Source organism: Podarcis vaucheri, assembly GCF_965113315.1.
Source record: "Podarcis vaucheri genome assembly, chromosome: 6".
Classification (NCBI taxonomy): domain Eukaryota; kingdom Metazoa; phylum Chordata; class Lepidosauria; order Squamata; family Lacertidae; genus Podarcis; species Podarcis vaucheri.
The window spans coordinates 8,821,253-8,839,361 of record NC_138764.1 but is presented as its reverse complement, the minus strand read 5'-3'; the positions used below and the strand labels follow the sequence as shown (position 1 = coordinate 8,839,361).

At 41.1% G+C, this 18,109-nt stretch overlaps 1 protein-coding gene across 3 annotated transcripts in view; it reads left to right on the top strand.

The window, feature by feature from the left end:
• The window catches only part of COP1 (COP1 E3 ubiquitin ligase), a 114,274-nt gene that overhangs the window by 39,700 nt on the left and 56,465 nt on the right, over positions 1-18,109 (top strand). For all 3 annotated transcript variants that reach the window (XM_082229070.1, XM_082229069.1, XM_082229071.1), the window contains exons 12-15: positions 846-989; positions 11,052-11,160; positions 13,263-13,344; positions 16,713-16,829. In XM_082229070.1, coding sequence (XP_082085196.1) covers positions 846-989; positions 11,052-11,160; positions 13,263-13,344; positions 16,713-16,829 — 452 coding nt within the window. The remainder of the gene's footprint in view (positions 1-845; positions 990-11,051; positions 11,161-13,262; positions 13,345-16,712; positions 16,830-18,109) is intronic.

Sequence of the window (18,109 nt, the reverse complement as noted above, 5' to 3'; positions counted from 1 at the left end):
CTCTCTGGCTAAAGTGTAGAATCTACCCAAGTTGCTCCTTTTTTTCTTTCCCTATATTAACATTTAGCTCTTCCAGCTTAAAAGTGGCATTCTCTGTATGGGGAGGGGGGGTGAGGAGGTGTACTTGGACTCTTAATTGTAAAAGAAATCCATTGACAGCTGCCCTGCAGCATATTTATTCAAACACCACAGGTCAAATCCTCCCCTGTACTTTCACAGTGTGAGCTGTCAGCTTTGACATTTGGGTATTTGTTAATGTGGAAGGTAAAAAGGAATTGAAAAAAACTGGAGGGGGGAGACACTGGAGCATCTGCATAAAGCTCTCCAGCTGCAGGAGAACTATTGTGGAACCACACACAGTGGGAGAAGTCAGCATTTCAGAAAGAGTCACTGGCTAGATGAAGGCATGGCTTAACCTGGTCAGGTCAGTGCCAGATATTCTCCAGCAACCACTGTGGGCCTGCTATGGTGTCATTTTATATAATGCTGAAGAGCAGACAAAGTCAGAACATTGCCTTTTCCTACACCATTTCCCCCCACCCACTATTTTTTTTTTTTTACTCAAGGCATCTTCTTGTTTATTTCTCCATTGGTTAAACATCCTTCAACATTTTTAATTAAGTGTATTTACATTTAGGGAGGGGTTTGCTAGTTAATGGTATAGGTGAGAGGAGGTTTCTGCGAACATAGGAGATATAAGGTTTGTTGTCTTTTTAAATGATGCCAATGTTGAAAGTTTTTTTTATTCTGATAAATTTAAATAAAATAATAATAATAAGCTAGGAATATGCTTTGTTTGGTTTGTGTCTTACGCTTTTCTTTCTGGTTGCATTTTTGTTTCTTAGTATTGAGTTTGATCGAGACTGTGACTATTTTGCTATTGCTGGGGTGACAAAGAAGATTAAAGTCTATGAATATGGCACAGTCATCCAGGATGCAGTTGATATTCACTATCCTGAGAATGAAATGACCTGTAATTCCAAAATCAGGTATGTGTTTGTTGCCTCTTGACTGTGATTTGGAAAGTAGGGATAGTTCATATATGGTAATATAACCACCTCCAACCCATATTTCTGATTGTATGTCATTATTCCCAATAAGCACCTATCAGGTCAGTTTGTTGTTGTTGGAATTAGCCTGTGTCCTAGGTAACTAAGTGAAAAGCATGGATTCCTTTACTTCCAAAAATGGGCACTCATTTCCATGTTGGTAACATTACTACAGTTTTATTATGAAGAATAAATATTTATTAAAAGCATTGCAGGCAATCTTGAATAAATGAAGAGAGGTTGTTTAAAACCCTGTTGAAAAACTTGGCCCCTTATCGAAATTGGAAATGGTGCACCTGATTTGAGACCTGCTTATTTGCCATCCTTGTAGGATAATCAGAGTATTGTTTTACCATGTTCTTCATTGGGAAGCTGTACCTGTCTCTATTTTTGTGCATCATAATGCATATTTTTCTGCTTTTTGAGAAACTGCATTTTATACCTTTGTAAACGTATGCCAGTCTCTTCCTGTACAAATTTGGTCCATCTACCATAACATTTACTTTTGAAAAACCAATCCATAATTGAAATTCCTGCACAGTGCTTGATTTTCCAAGTCCTTGAGCAATTATTTGCAGATCAGAAACCATGCATGGTTAGCTAACAACTGGGGGAAGTGCACAGCACAGTGGTGAGAAGTGACTAATTAGTTTTAGGCCAAGAGGGTTGCATGCTGGCCGTAGGTGGAATCAGATCCAGGATAGGTGGAACCAAAGACAAAAGTTTTCTGATTAGGAATGGAGACTGTCCGACTTCAATTTTCAACATGGCTACTCAAAAGGAAGCCCATTGGGTTTGATAGGGTTACTCTCAAGCATACAGAGACCCCCCCATTATAACTTACCTAAACCCCTCAAACTATTTAGGGTTCAGTTACTGCTAAAATCTTTACTAAGGCAAAATGCAGGGATTACACAATCCCTTTATTATGTTGGCTGCCTTGGCTGTCAGCCCATTTCCTAATGCAATTCAGGGTGCGGGTTATTACCTTTTAAAGCTCTGAACAGCTTCAGACCAAGCTCCTTAACAGACTGTTTCCTCTTGCATGAATTTGTCCACCTTTTAAGATAGCTGCTGTCTCCTCTTGTGTGTTTTGCTGCCTTCTGAGACATGATTGGTAGCAGTGCATCAAAGGATTCTCCATGGTTGTGCCATGTCTGTAGAAGTCCCTGCCTCAAGAGTTTAGGTTATCTTCCTCTTTATTTGTGTTCCAGGATTGAAGACCCTTCTAAGAAAACAAGCTTTTGATTCCACTGTTGCTAAATTCAATATATTGATTGTTAGGTATGGCCCCTTTCCGTTCTTGTTCCATGATGCTGCTTAGTCTGGTAACTGTATTTTTAGTGATGGAGTATTGTTAATTTTGATGTTTGTTTGATATTTTGTCAGCTGCTTTTATGAGACTCATTTTTTGGGAGGTGGGAAGTAAGGTGTGTATGTGTATATATAAGCAGCTTCAAAGTAAGATCCCTTTTCTGATTTTAATGGGCTATATATGGCAGAAGCCTACTAAATTATTCTCAGACTGTGGGTAAGGGGGTGTTATACAAAAAAAAAATCTGATTGGTAATTTTTATCAGATAAAATAATAACTTTTCCAATTGTTCTGAAGTTAAATAGAAATATTTAACTTGTGGTACCTCGGGTTACAAATTTTTCAGGCTACAAACTGGTAACCCAGAAGTAGTTACCTCGGGTTGCGAACTTTGCCCCAGGATAAGAACAGAAATCGCTTGGCGGCTGCAGTGGGAGGCCCCATTAGTGAAAGCGCACCTCAGGTTAAGAACGGTTTCAGGTTAAGAACAGACCTCCGGAACAAATTAAGTTCGTAACCCGAGGTACCACTGTAGGGGAAAACACATTTAAAAGCTAAGGAAAATCAGGAGGACATAAACAAGAGGGAAGGAAGGAATTCTGATGAGGTGGAACAATGGGGCAACCAGGTGTTAGGGCAGGCATCGCAAACTTGGCCCTCCAGATGTTTTGAGACTACAATTCCCATCATCCCTCACCACTGGTCCTGTTAGCTAGGGATGATGGGAGTTGTAGTCCCAAAACATCTGGAGGGCCGAGTTTGCCTATGCCTGTGTTAGGGACTACAGGTTGCTCACCTCTGCCCTAGACCCTGGGTAATGCTACGGTGATACCAAAATTTTTACAACCTTCTGATAGTTCCAAGGTAAGTCAAAACAATTGAAATGAATGGTAAGACAGCTTTACCCAGGGTCTAGTGCTTGCATCCTTCTGCTCAGCAAAGAGTGTAAGCTAAACAAAGTTTTGTACCCTCCCCTGCTCAAGAGAAACAGCCTGCATACCTTGAAAGTACCTTTTATTTATTTTATTTAAATGGTTTACATACACTTAAACTACAATCATCTTTAAGCAGAAAAGGGTAAAAATAATTTAAAACTTAGATGCTTGCTGAAACACAAAGCTGGTGCCAGACGTTTAACTGAGGGGGCCTGTCAACAGGGAGGGAGTTCCATACAGTTGGGCCTGCAATACTGAATGCAAGGCTCATGGTTGATGCAAGCTGTGCATTCCGCCCATGGGGTACCACTAACATTGACTCACTGAAGAGCTCAGTGTTTGAGCAGATACAGAAAGGATTAGGCAATCCTTGAGATATCCTGGACCTGAATCATTAAGGATCTTGTAAAGTAACACAAGAACCTTGAACCTGGCCCAACTGTGTATGGGCTGCCAGTGGAAGCTTTTGAGCACTGGAGTTATGTGCTGGTGATAGTCTGTCCCCATCAACAGCAGCATTTTGCATCAACTGGAGCCTCCAGACCAACCCCACATAGAGCACATTGTAATCTAGTCTTGAGGTTACCAGTACATGAATCACTGGGGCCAGACTGTCCCAGAATAGACATGGTTGACATACCAGCCATAACTGGTAAAAGGAAGTGTTAGGTCAGGTGGGGCAAGTGGGCATGGCTTTGGGGGAAACAGCCTTGGAGTCAAATTAGGACCTTATTAGTTTAAACTGGAGCAAAATTTATTTATTTATTTATTTATTTAAATTTGTAATCTCGTTTATTTTTAGATTCTGTTTACATGATATTAAATTGTGACAAGTGGTGATTAGGCAAATGTAGTGCACCTGCTAAAGAATTAAATTGGTCCTATTTATTAGCATCAGAATAGAACAGAGCGTTTTCTAAGCTAAATGGTACTTTTAACACAAAAGTAGCTTGTATCTTTTGGCTCATAGTGTTGATTTAATGCAAGCTGTTCAGTATGCTCTTTGGGGAAATGTGGCTTCTGGTTTTTTGTTTTTGCATGTTACAAACACTTTTTGTTAGCTGAAAGTTGACAAAGATCAGTAAACAGGAAGGAGACTGTTTCAGTCTTGTGATAATTTGATTTGAATTAAAAACAGTATTAAAGGTTTATGGTGTGTGAAGAGACTTGAATAGATGTTAACGGACCACTTAGTGATTACAAAGTACAATATTCAATTTGGATGTTTTCTAATTTCACCTGAGCAGTCTGTGTCTCAACAAGAAAGCTGCGTGAAAGGATGCCAACACACTGTTCTCAAGGGCCTGACATTTCTCATATGTGTGCCCTGCCCCCCCGCCCCCCCACCTCACCTGCTCTGAGCTCTCCAGCTGTTCTGTCTTGCTGGAGTGCTGTTCCTCATGATACATTCTGGAGGGAGAGAACTATTTTGCCACCCCCCCCTTCTTCTTTTCCTGCTGATCTGTTTTCATAGGAACTGCTATCACTATTTGAATATATGAAGCTGCCTTTCTGAAGTCAGACCATTGGTCTGTTTTGCCTGTATTATGTACTGTCAGTGACATCAAGATTACAACTGGAAGTCTGTTCCTAGAGAACCAAGCTATGACCTCCCCGTTAACAATTGCTTGCTTCATAGCTCATCCAGCAATTTCTTCTTGCCTTTGCCAAAGTTCTGGGGACTTTTTAGTTATTTAAAACTTCTCTGTACCTTCAGATATTAAGTAAGAGAACCACTTCTAAAAATTAAAAAAAACACCCATCTGAACCTTGATGGTCCAATTTGTCTGTTATAATTTATTTACATAAATGTAATTGGGTCTACAAGTATTCTTGCCTTTCCTATTGTAGTTGGAGACAGGCAAGAAGCTAAATATATGTTCAGATACTTCATACTCACTAAATCACTTAACATGTTTAATTAACAGTACACATTCAAATGCTTTGCTAGAAAAAATATAGTATTTTCTGATTGACATTGGCAATTATATATGCCATGAACCCCACTCATCCCAGCAACCACTGTGGCTGTTATGGGACTTCCATAATGTGGTGTACAAGTTTTTATTAGGTGGTCCTTGGTGTGTGTCTATTAAATATATTGATTTTTAAATGTATTATTACTTATTCATATTTTATTGTATTATAATTAGAATTTCCACATGGTCTGTGGAGTTAAAAGGTTTGGGAACCCTTGCATTGCTTGCTTGTGTTAAAGTCCTTCCATTTCCTTTACCTGTTCTCTAGAATGCTGAAGTTGTCATGATATCTTTGCAAACATTCTAGGTCTTAATAATAAAAGTGTAAAGGAATACTGGCAGACAGTTGTAAGAGAAGCAGTCTGACACCGCCATTTTCAAAATAAAGCCCTCTTGCTTGGTCTGGCCTCCTCTCCATGGTTGCCCTGGTGCCCACCTCCATCTCCAGAGCATCCACATCTACCCACACCTGGACAATCTCTTCACCCAATCTCCAACATGGGAAGAAGCACTGCAACATCTGACCAGCGTGATAGCAGCCCTGGAAGCTCATGGCTTTGTAATCTACTGAGAGAAGAGTCAACTTGTTCCAATGTGTCAACTGGTTTACTTCAGTGTCTTCACATACCAGAGGCTGATCTCCCTCTCTCCAGAGCACATCATAAAGATGAAAGCAGCAGCCAAGCTACTTTTCTCCTGCAAGAGGGTGAACATCAAGCTGATGTAATGGAACCTAGGGCTATCCATGTTGGCATCTCAAATAACCCCATTGGCCAAGCATCATGCTCAACTACTCCATGGGGCCCTTCTACTTCATCAGTAGGCCATCATGCACAAAAAGCAACTACACATCAATGGAACTTCACAGGACAGCGCAGTCTGCATGTGTCAGTGAAATCGCATACATCTGAAACACGATTGGAAAAGCCTGCAGACACCCTCTAAACCTCTGGGAACCCTTGAAAAAGCTTTTAAAAGGCCAGTCAGACAAAAAGATATCACCAAGGGCAACTGCTACACAATAAGGAGTATAAACAAGCAAACTAATAAATCACAGATGTAGTATTTTTCTTTACAATCTCGTGTATTTGATAGAAGCAACTCTATCTCGCGAGTCAACACCCAGACACTGTGTTGGTACAATCGGTGTTTCTTCCCACAAAGGGGCTTAATCATTGAGCTGTACAATGAAGACTAAGCATTATACAATCAATAGCTTAGAGAAATGGGCAAATCTGTCCCTGTACGCATATCTCCCAAGGGAAGAACAGAAAAGGGCTCTCCAGCCTTCTGTTTGTTAGTCTTCTTTGACAGTCTGGCAGCAGTGGTGGCTCTGTCTTCCTCATTGCTGGAGGGTGATGTGGAAACAGCAACAAGGGGGATAGTGCTTGGCCGTGGGTCAGAAGCACTTGCTGGTGCTGGTGTCCTGTGGAGGAACATGGTGATAGGCAGCTGGCTCTTTTTCCTCTTCAGCTGGTCAGACATCTCTATATGGCTCCACGCTGTCCATAAACACATGCTGGATCTTTAGGCTGCCAGAGCATTTCTTCTCCTGTTGATGACTACCAGGTTGAGCCAGAACCAAACCCAATGATTTTTTTATTCCAATATAAATCCATTCTTCAGGTAAGTATCAGTTGTACTAATCTGAGCATTTCCCCATAATTGTATTTCCGTAGTAGAAAAGCTGTAGCCTGTTGAATCTCTGACTGCTGTATAGCTATTAAACGCATAAAAACTCTTCCGCCCAGTGTCAACCCTAAACCACTAAATGGGAGGAGAAAACAGAAGCTGCTTAAGCCCCCAGGGATTCCTTTTGCCAGTTGTCCAAACAACACATTTATCAGTTCACTCATTGGCTAAAAACACTTAACAGGCAGGAGCATCCAGTCTGACTCATTTCACAGAAATTGCTCAGAAGGGCAGCTGTACATTGTGCTGCATAACTTTTTTCCTGGAGGGATCTAGAGATGTACTTTTGTGTAAAATGCAAGGTCAGAGTATGGGGCTTTGGTGGAGATGCCAGTGAAGGGCTTCACAGACGCCATGGCTGAGTTGGCATGTTCCCGCACTCTTCCATGCTATTCTACTCTTATTCTTGGTGATACAGTGGTACCTTGGGTTAAGTACTTAATTCATTCAGAGGTCTGTTCTTAACCTGAAACTGTTCTTAACCTGAAGCACGACTTTAGCTAATGGGGCCTCCTGCTGCTGCCACGCCTCCGGAACACGATTTCTGTTCTCATCCTGAAGCAAAGTTCTTAACCCAAGGTAATATTTCTGGGTTAGTGGCGTCTGTAACCTGAAGCATATTTAACTTGAAGCGTATGTAACCTGAGGTACCACTGTATAGTGATGAAAGCAATAACTGGGTCTGGCGGCATACAAAATCAATATTGGCAAAGTATAGTTCTGGACTACACTTGCCACAGCAGAAAGCTAGTTATTATTGCTCACATGCTATTGGTAAGAAAACAAACACCAGACTGCTTTGTTCTCCTGAATAGCTAAGTATAATGACCACAGAAATCAACTGAAAGTTAGTGCTTAGCAATCCTGTGTATTGCCCTTTGGCACGCTTCCTTACTCATTATATTCTTTAAAACGTGCTCCTTCTTTCATGGAAGGAACACTCTGTACACTGCTATAAAAATATCTGTGTTCATCTTGGTGGAGCCCTAACCTCTTAAAGAGTTTCATTTATCGCTGCTAGTGAACCACATTATACTGCTTTATAGTTCCATACACTTTCACTTGCAACATGTATTGGAAAACTGTTACATGAACTAGATCTCAGAAGGCCTATACATTTGTATACAGCAAGGCAACAAACATATCTTGGCTTGGTTTAGGAAAAGCATTATAATGAATTTAAAGCTATAATTCTCAATTTTGTGTCAAACACCTGACTGTTATCTAAAGAGAGACAGTTACTATAGCCAGAAGTCAGGATATGAAATTTGGGAGGGCACAAAACCAAACCCTGGGTTGCTCTCTCCTGTGCTATCCACAAAGCTTCTCTTGAAAAGTCAGGAGTCCCCCTGGCACATTCTGGGCTCTGTCATAAGAGTGCTGTGAGAGGGAGAAAATGTCCCAAATTCGAGAAGGAACTAGGAGCAAACATTGAACCACGAAAGTAAATCGCTTTCTTCACAACTCTCTGCCTTGAAGACAAAAAGCACTGCCTCATTCACAAGTCTTTTCTTGTTGTTTTTCCAACGTTGTACAACATTGGTGGACACAGTACTCCAGATGAGGGCTGACTCGTGCTGAATATTTGGAAACTTAAGTGTAGCTTAAAATCACATTAGCTTTTTTTGCAGCCACATTGATCCAGTAGCTCATACAGCTTAAGGCTATCTGCTCTGATTGACTGTGCCTGAGATTGTTTTAACTGGAGATACTGTGAATTGAATTTGAGAATTTCAGCATGCAAAACATATGGCTTCCTGCTGAGCTATGGTCCCTCCCACAACAAATTTTCTATACTGCACTTATAGTACATGAATCCTTAGGCTAACTCTCAAAATAATTGACACTTTGAGAGCTGTGTGCAAGAGGTCCTGCAAATAGAATGTATGGTTCTTACATGGCTTAAGTTTGCCTGTCTAGTGTGCACCTGAAAATATTAATCTATTTAAGGCTAAATTCAGCCTATTCCAGCATTTTTGAAAAATGACAGAGACCCGAAATCAATCTCTTAAACATAAAGATGACTAGGCTACTGTATTGGCTCTTGTACACACAAGATGGATTCTCCCTCCCCCTTTAATTGACAGGCAATATATAATTGTATCTGCACATTGTTAGGTTATTAAGGGCAATCTGCTTTGTTTATCCTCCAATGGTGCATTAGTCACTGTGGGAACCAAAATGTGTAGTGCTCAGGACCTTTACCAGCAATGTCCCCACATCTTCTCTGTACCTGAAGTGGTCTCTGATGGTTGTTAACATGGCTAGGAGTTTCTGGCTTCTAAGCCCACTATCAGATTAGATCTGTGCATTATTTCAGAAGTCAATGCTACTCATTTTTTGTTCTCCCAAAATTCAGTTGATGTTTCTGTAGGGCTTGGGAACTCATCCCACCTTCTTCTTGTCCCATCCCTTAGGAGAAGGTGAATGGGGATGGGGTAAAGAAGAGAGATTGCTTTCATGTCTTCCAGTTCTGTGTGGACCAATGGATGCATTACTGAGGCCTACATGGCTCCCTTACATTTGATGGGTATTTTATAATATTGAACCACTGGTTCAGCAAAGCTTGCTTTTGGCTGTAGTGTTTTTTCAAGCTGTTCTTTGTGATCCGGTTGCTGGTTCCTGTAGGGTGATCAAGAGCCTCATTTTAATCATCCCACCCTAGGTGGTGACTGCTACTGTAAAATTCAATATTGAGAGGAAACATGTGTAAGAAGGAGAGAACGAAGAACTTCATCTGACGATACCACCCTAGTCTATTCTGCTGGAATAATGAATCATTGAAGCTTTCAGGCACACACCTGCTTGGGGAAATGGGGATACTGACTTGGGAGGTGCTAATCAGTATAGTTTCCCCCTCAAAATAGTTTGGATTATTGATCCCCTGTGTCCACTGGTGATTGAGACACATTAATACAGTTACAATTTTGCTGTTAGGAAATGAACTATATCTTGATAGCAGTACATACTATTTAGAAACTACTCAGTATGTGAAGGAAAGAGACTTGGCTTCAGCCTCTAGATTTCTGCTACATGTCTGTCCTCTCATCCCACAGAGAGGGGGTGGCCCATTGAGGAATGGCACCTGCGATAGAAGAAAAAAGACTTGTAGGAAAGACCCTGTCCTGTATTTTGTGATTTAAAAGTTCAAAAGACACTCTATGCCTACACTTTATTAAACAATTTTATTGGAAAGAGTAAAGCAGAAGGATTATGGAAGATCTTCATTATAGTTATAAAGATCTTTATTACTTGCTGTACTTGGTATTGCAGTGCTGCATCGATTTTACTGTGCTGCCCAATGAAGAACTGAAATGTCATCTTTGCTTTTCCTTGTTTTATTGTATTTAAATTACGCTGACCCACACCTTACCTGTACATTCAATTTTATTTCCCCTACTCTTTAAATGTCTCTATTCTGAAATCTCAGATACTGATAATACAAGATCATATGACATATGGTTTCCTGTCATATGGATAAATAACAGGTGACTCTGGTTAGTGGGGTCTGGCAGTTGGCAATAGGAACAAGCTTATAGGTAGGGAGCAAGGATCAGTCTCTTGCTGAGATGCTGGACCTTGCCAGATCATGGACAGTTTTATGAACAGCAGTCCCTTTTTTGAAATGTGCTGCAAACTGAACTCCACATGCAGACCCTGGGGGTGATTACATGCCTTTCATTCCAGCGGTATGGCGTTGTTACCTCAGACAGATTTATGAGAGTGAACAGGGGTTTTTCGGCAGTTCCGTTTAATGCACTAAAAAGTAATCTCTGTGTTTTTTTGATAAGGAAAGAGAAGCTTCAGCTTCAGTTTCTGTTGTTTATTACAATAAAATTAAATGGAACTCACTGTTTAGTTATAGCTTTATGTCTTCTTGAATTTAGACTGTAATTGGCCTAAAGAAGAATTTGGAATATAGAATGATCAGCACATAAGTAGTGAACATTGCCTTAAGTAGGCAACAGTTGTTTTTGATAAATAAAGTACCCTGAGCTATTGGAATACTTATTTTGTCATGCATACAGTTGTAGCTTAAAGGAAGATGCTTTCTTATGCGGGGATTATTTCTCTCTTACAGCTGTATCAGCTGGAGTAGTTACCACAAAAACCTGTTGGCCAGCAGTGACTATGAAGGTACCGTCATCTTGTGGGATGGGTTCACAGGGCAACGTTCAAAAGTCTACCAGGTAAAGAAATTCTGTGTTTTGATTCCGAAAAACAGTAGTTGCCGTCAGCTAATGCAAGTTTCTTGCTAAAGAAGGATCTAGTCAATTTCTTTTTCATTTCAACTTTGTCAACATTTATTTGTAAATGCTGCTGAAGTCAATAATAATTTGTGGGTCTAAAAATAAGGAGCAAGAGGTGAAGTTAGTGAAAAAGGCAGTGTAGTTCCATTGTTTTCTATAGTCCTTCTTGTCTTAGAAGTGGCTAAGACCATAGTGATTCTGATTAAAAACTCTTGATCTTCTATGGTTGAAGGTTACTTTGACAATGCATGACAAATATGCATATAAGGGCCTTTCCCCTCTAAGTCTCTGAGAAAACTCTTCTGCATGCAGAAGCTCTGAGCACTAGACTTTCTGCAGGTGCAGGGAGCTGTTGGACTGGGTTAACTAAAAACAGGTGTAGAATTATATGGTGCTGTCAGCCTCTTAACATCTGATCTCAGGGAAATTTGATACAATAGCTTGTTTTGTGGTTTTCATTATATATCATATGATAAATGTCAGAATAGTAGATACTTACAGGCAAAAAATAAAATAAAAATCAGAGTCTCTTTCCTCTCTATCCCCCCCCCAGTGGAAAATCAAATGCCTTTAGTAAATTACTATTCTGCTATTAATGATGGAGGATAGAGGGTGACATTTCTCCTGGCCCTGGGGTAAGGGCCAAAAACTAGCCTCATAATTCAGTCATTTCAAACATTTACCAGAAGACCACCATGGGCTTTCAACAAATGACTGTTAGTACCTTTCTGTCATTTACCAATATAGGGGAGAGAAATGGGGAATTTGGGGGAGGGGGTTGGACATTTTCATCCATATATTAAGACTTCTCTGAAGCAATTGCAGATAAGCTAGTTCATGTGTTCCAGTGAATAAATGGCTAGTAGATAACCTGCAAATAATGCATGAATGTAGGAGCAGGAGATGCAGCTGGGGGCAGATGAGTGTGCTTGGAGTAGATCAGGAGTGCAGAACCTTTTTCATCCTGAGGGCCACGATCCAGGTGGCTGCATGGCAGCAAAGGGTGGGTTGGGGGGAAAATGGCTGGAGTTATAGCTGTGACTCTTAACCCATGGCCAGTAGGACTACATTGCAGCCACACCAAAGTCAGTGGTTTCTACACAGGCTCTCTATCCAGGCAAGCAAGGTTGCATTATAACCAGGCCAAAGCACTCAAGAAGTGCTTCAAGCAGTTCCAGGGTGTGTACTGGGCAGGAGGTGTGGCCTTGTGAGAGTCCCAAGGCCCATACAGAGTGGGTTGCATTCATTTCCTGAGCATCTCTGGAGTAGGCGTATAATATAACTGCTTGAAATGCCTGCCTGGAGTGCTTACTTTTGAATAGATGTGCATTTGGGTAAGATTCCAACTTGGTGGGCTTCTGCAAATTCTTTTTAGGGCGGGAGGGGGACTTCCTTTTGATTTTGATTGAAATGCATGATATGCAGAGGATATGGAGCACTTCTTAGATTATTTTCTTCAATTCTTTGGCCATACTCCCCAACCATTTTAAATTGTTCTGTATTGAGTTGTAAACTCAGTTCTCCAGAGTGTTTCTACCTAGATGGAATTAAATATATGTGCCCAACGTTCAGAGAAGAATAGAGTTGTGGAAATGGATCTTTCAGCAGAAATTAAATGGCATTCTTCTATCTCTTGAGAATACTGGTATCTAAAGAACAGCATATTGCTTTGAACGTTCTACAAGGAGGTTAATACATACATTTAGAAGCAACTATAGATACTTAGTATTTATTGATTTTTCTGTTTTTAAAAAATGGCAAAAGCCCACCAGAGAGCAGTAACAAGGCAAAGCACATACTTTCATAGTGAGAATAATCTGAGCTTCTCATTTTTGAAGATGCAAATAAGCAGCAGTTAAAAATATATCAGAATATTTGTAGCTCTCTAACTTCCCTCTTTGGGAGCTGCTGTTTGGGTTTGAGTAGAAACAAATTTTCCATCTGAGTCTCAGTAAGTATAGTAAAGTTTCATCATATTAATTTAACCAAAACATATTTTCATTTATACCTAATAACATTTGTGTTCCTCTTTCTCAAAACAGGAGCATGAGAAAAGATGTTGGAGTGTGGACTTCAATTTGATGGATCCTAAACTTTTGGCTTCAGGCTCTGATGATGCAAAAGGTAAGACTCTGATTTTCTCTCTGGGTTCTCCCACCCTGCCTGATGATGATGATGTCCAGTTAATATGCCAAGGCTAAATTCATATGGAGCATCCTATGTAGTTTCAGAAATGAAGGCTCAAAACATCAGTTTTCCTTAGCAGAGTTTGATGATCTTATGAATAATTGGTAAGGTGCTAGGGGGAAAGGCTCTTGATGACTGAAAGAATGGCTTAGGTTTCATCACAGAATGTTCTCTTAGCCCTGGTACAGATGTAGCATTCCCAGACTTCTAACTATGGTTAGGCAAGTGGAAGTGTCAAGAGCTCATCCTACACTCAAGTAGGACCGTGGCAGAGACACATGCCCGACTGGCATGTTCTCTCCCTCCTGGTCGATCATTCGGGAGCTTCAAAAGCTTTCTTCAGCCCGAACATCACAGCGAGTGATGCCAACAGACATTGGCAAACTTAGGGATCCGCAGAATCTGCGCAGCTTGCGTAACAGACCTCAGCAACTCAGCATTTTGGCTAATCTACTTTATTTACATATAAACACACAGAGAACACTGCAACATGGCTCCCTCTCTCTCTAGCATCAGACAGCAAAGAGAAAGAACAAAGGACAATAGTCCCACTTCACAGAACACAGTAACACGAACATCCTGTCTCCGTCACTTCCCACTTTGTGGAGTCAAAACATATACCGTCATGTGATAGACAACAATCCCATGACTGCAGTCACGGAGCAGGAATTCTAACAGGAAGTGTGCAGTAGGTTTGCATGCTCCCGTCACCTTCCATATCCACCTGAATCCCCCATCCCGTCCCATTCTCTCTTTAACCATAGTGTATTGGTTGTTGGCATTGACATAAATGGATGAACCAGATTCTTCCATAAACAGAGTGCTTAATTCATGGTTTCAGGGATTATGGGCCAGTGTCACCGATAGTTAGTGCTAACGCCATTGTAACACTGATTGTAGTTAAAGGAAGCCATGCAAGAAAGGAAGAGAGCCACTGGACCCATAGCACTCTCTTCCTTTCTTGCTGTTCATGGTTAGGAGGCTAAGAATGTTGAGACTGCATCCAATCCTTGGCCTGTTTCTGTCATTAATGTATGCATTTCTTCTATCACGTTTCCATCAAGGGAAGAATTTTAAACACTATAAGCTTAAATTAAATAAAAGCAGTAGAAATATCCACAAAATTGATCCCCTTGCATATTTTATCTGCAGCTATAGCTACTCCAAAGTAAAATAACAGCTAAATATAGCTTTGAAGTTGGAACTACTTTACAGAATCCTTTCCAACTTATGTGAAAAGAATAAATATATTGCATAGTCATGTTATATTAACTTTAATTCTCTGCTTCAACCTCAGGAGAAGCACTGACAAAATGGCAGGTTAGCCATGTCATTATTCTGAGTGGAGGAGGCAGGGTGCAGTTCTCAAAAACATTTGTATTGCAGGGGTGACTTGGAGCGCTGCCTATTCTGTATTCCCTTTACAGCTGAAATGAGGGGTTTGTCAATGGATGATGATGCTTGCTTAAAAGTGCATGGAATTTTTGCTTTTTCGGTGTCTAAGCCAAGGCATGTAAGGGTCAAAGTAAAGGATGAAATGGGCACCCACGTCTGTAACTTGCTAACTAGGCCATGATACCCTGCCATCAAATTAGAGTAGCATACTACCAGTTTACTAATTCCCAGAGCAGGTGCATGATGCAACGAGTCACCAACCTGCACATTGTATTTACTTCTGTATGCACAAGTGGGGATAACATAAATGTTTTGAAATGGTAGCATTGAAACCTAACCTAAGGCCCAGGCTCACAAAATTTTATTTCTGAATCTATTGGAACATTAGCTGGTACACTTTCTGTTTCTTATCCATAATTGCGTGTATCTCTCCCTATCAAGGTTTTTTCTTCACACAGAGATGTTAGATCAGTGTTGTCTGGCAGATCACCTTATGTGAGTGCATCAGAATCCAGCTGGATGACAAAGGATCTATTGCTCTTGCTTATAGAAGTCTGAATTTAGCAGCCCCAGGCATCCTTATGCACTAAAATGCATTTATGCACCTGGGAAAGGTTCCCACCATTTTAGAATAGAGGCCTGAAGTGTGTTCAATCCACAATGTGTTTACTCTAAGATGGAACCTCTGTCACTCGAAATACAGAGTGAGTCTTTTAAAAGAGGCCCTATGGAACATGTGTACTCTGTATCTTTTAAAGGACTCGCCCTGTATAAAACAGATTCCATTTGCCAGATTTGGTTGGAAGACATTCCCTTGTAAAGATGATTCCTCCCACTGGACTTGGTAGGCAGGGTCTTCAAAGACTTCTGCCAGCTCTTCAAGGGGAAAGATTTGTCCTGCCATCCAGACCTACCATGCCTATGGCTCTGTCCAGTTGGATCTTTCCTTCGTGTTTGTGAAAAGCTCTTTGCATGAGCCTTTCCTGTGAGTGTTCTTTCCTTTAAAACAAAAACAAAAAACTTGGTCTCTCCTCTACTATTCTAAGTGTTGGTGTGTCCTGAATATTCTTTTTGTGTTTCTTTTCCCCAGATCTCATGTGCCTTTCTCCTGCATGTATATCCTCATACTTTTACCATCCTCTCCCATGCCTTTTCCTGCCAACCTAGCATTTCGAAAGCACGTCAAAGTGCAAGTAGATAAATAGGTACTGCTCCGGCGGGAAGGTAAACGGTGTTTCCGTATGCTGCTCTGGTTTCACCAGAAGCGGCTTAGTCATGCTGGCCACATGACCCGGAAAAACTGTCTGTGGACAAACATCGGCTCCCTTGGCCATTAAAGCGAGATGAGAGCCGCAATCCCAGAGTCGTTCGCGACTGGACTTAACTGTCCGGGGTCCTTTACCTTTTTTTTACCCATGCCTTTAGAACAACAGCAATAATTTTTTCTTTCTTTTGTATGTCTTTTCTTCTGGTGTGTGTGGGGTGTCTCCATCCTCCTGCCAGCTTGTCCCCCCCCCCAAGTATAAAACAGGTTCCATTTGATAATAAACACAATGTGTATTGATCATACCTTTGAGTTAAATGGCCAATCATTATAAATACATTAAAAAATTATGAGCATCTTAGCAGAACTTGATTTGGGGATAAATGTGGCACAAGTTCATCTCAATGCTGGGATTTGATGTTTTGACTTGCCTTCTAATTGTGAACCTCTTAGACTGTTTATGTGTGGATGGGTGTCTCAGAATAGTTGCTGTGTATCCCTTAGAATATTAGTAGTAGGTGTCATTTATTTCTATTGTTAGATTCCTGGTTAGTGCTGAAATAACCAAAGGGATAAATAAACATTATAGGAAACTCACTGCAGCTTAACCTGCCTATTTTGTTTGTCTCTCTCTTTTTTTCTTCAGTGAAGCTGTGGTCGACCAACCTGGACAATTCGGTAGCTAGTATTGAGGCCAAGGCAAATGTATGTTGTGTGAAATTCAGCCCATCATCTAGGTACCATCTGGCCTTTGGTTGTGCAGGTAGGTGTATGAACTGCCACTTCGTGTGAAAGGGCAGAATCACTTGTGTTTCCAGATTGCACTTGCTAATTGGGCTGTTTGTCTATTGCCAAGCTGTGATCAGGGGTCCAATTATGCGGCACTTAGTAACTCTGACCTCTCCCAGGTGACCAGAGGGCAGATTTTATATACTCCTGCAGCCCTGTCTTTTGGTCAGAGAACAGCATTTTTGTAGCGTTCTTCAGAGTGTCATTGGGTGCAGCTACTTCTCCTCACCCTTATTCTTTTGAGGTTTCCCTTCTCCTGAAAAGGAGTTGAGTTTGGGAATCTACAACAATAGGGTTTGTACGGGAAGAAGCCATCAAAGCGCATAACAGGATAGTGCAGGAGCATGTGTAAAAGCCTAATATCCTATGCAGACTTATCTGGAAGTAAATCCCATTTTGTTCAGTGAGTTTGGTCTTTTCTCCAGTTGGTTTGGCAAAGAACTGGAAAGTGGAAGCTTCACACAGATCACTAATGTCACCCCTTCCCAGTAGCTGAGAACAGCAGCTTAGGATCATTGTGGAAGCAGCACTTCTTTGGTTTTGCATGCCAATCCTTATGTTTGGGAAAGGATGGAAAGAGAAGTAGTAGCATGACGAGTAGGAGATGCTATAGACATTTTTGCCAGCAGTGGTGCTTACAGTGACCTTTCCTGTGCAAGAGGCAGGCTGCTGCAATTCAAGAAAAGCCTCCTGACACTTCCTGATTGAATCAGCAAATCTGCTGGAGAATTAGACTCTCAACATGGCATTGGAACACAAGGGCTGGTGAGCTGGGAACAAACCATCCCAATAGTGGCTCCTCCTGAGTGGTGCAAATCTTAAATTTAGCACTGACTAGGAGTCCTGATTTTGGCAGGGATTGACTCCCATGGAACCAATTCCAGCGAGGGTTGAATTTGATGACAGTGCTGAATGCACCTTTTAACTTGCAGAAGTCTTCTGGTGGTTCCTCTGCAGCTGCAGTTTCACCTGCCTCACATTTGATGTTGTATGAGTTCCAGTGGAGGGCAGATAGGCCTGGCTTGGAATCATAGGCTATTGGGCCAAATTAATATGTCTGGCAAGCCTGATTTGGTCAGCTGATTAGAGATTCCCTCTTCCCGTCATACGGTATGCTTTTAAGATTCCTGAAGGGTGGGCCCTTAGAATTTAAAAAACTTGCAAGACATTCTAGCCTCCTTAGTCTTCAGCACTGATGCAACAGAAAGCCATCCTCTTGTATACTGATTCCATTGTGACATGAGGTGGCTACAT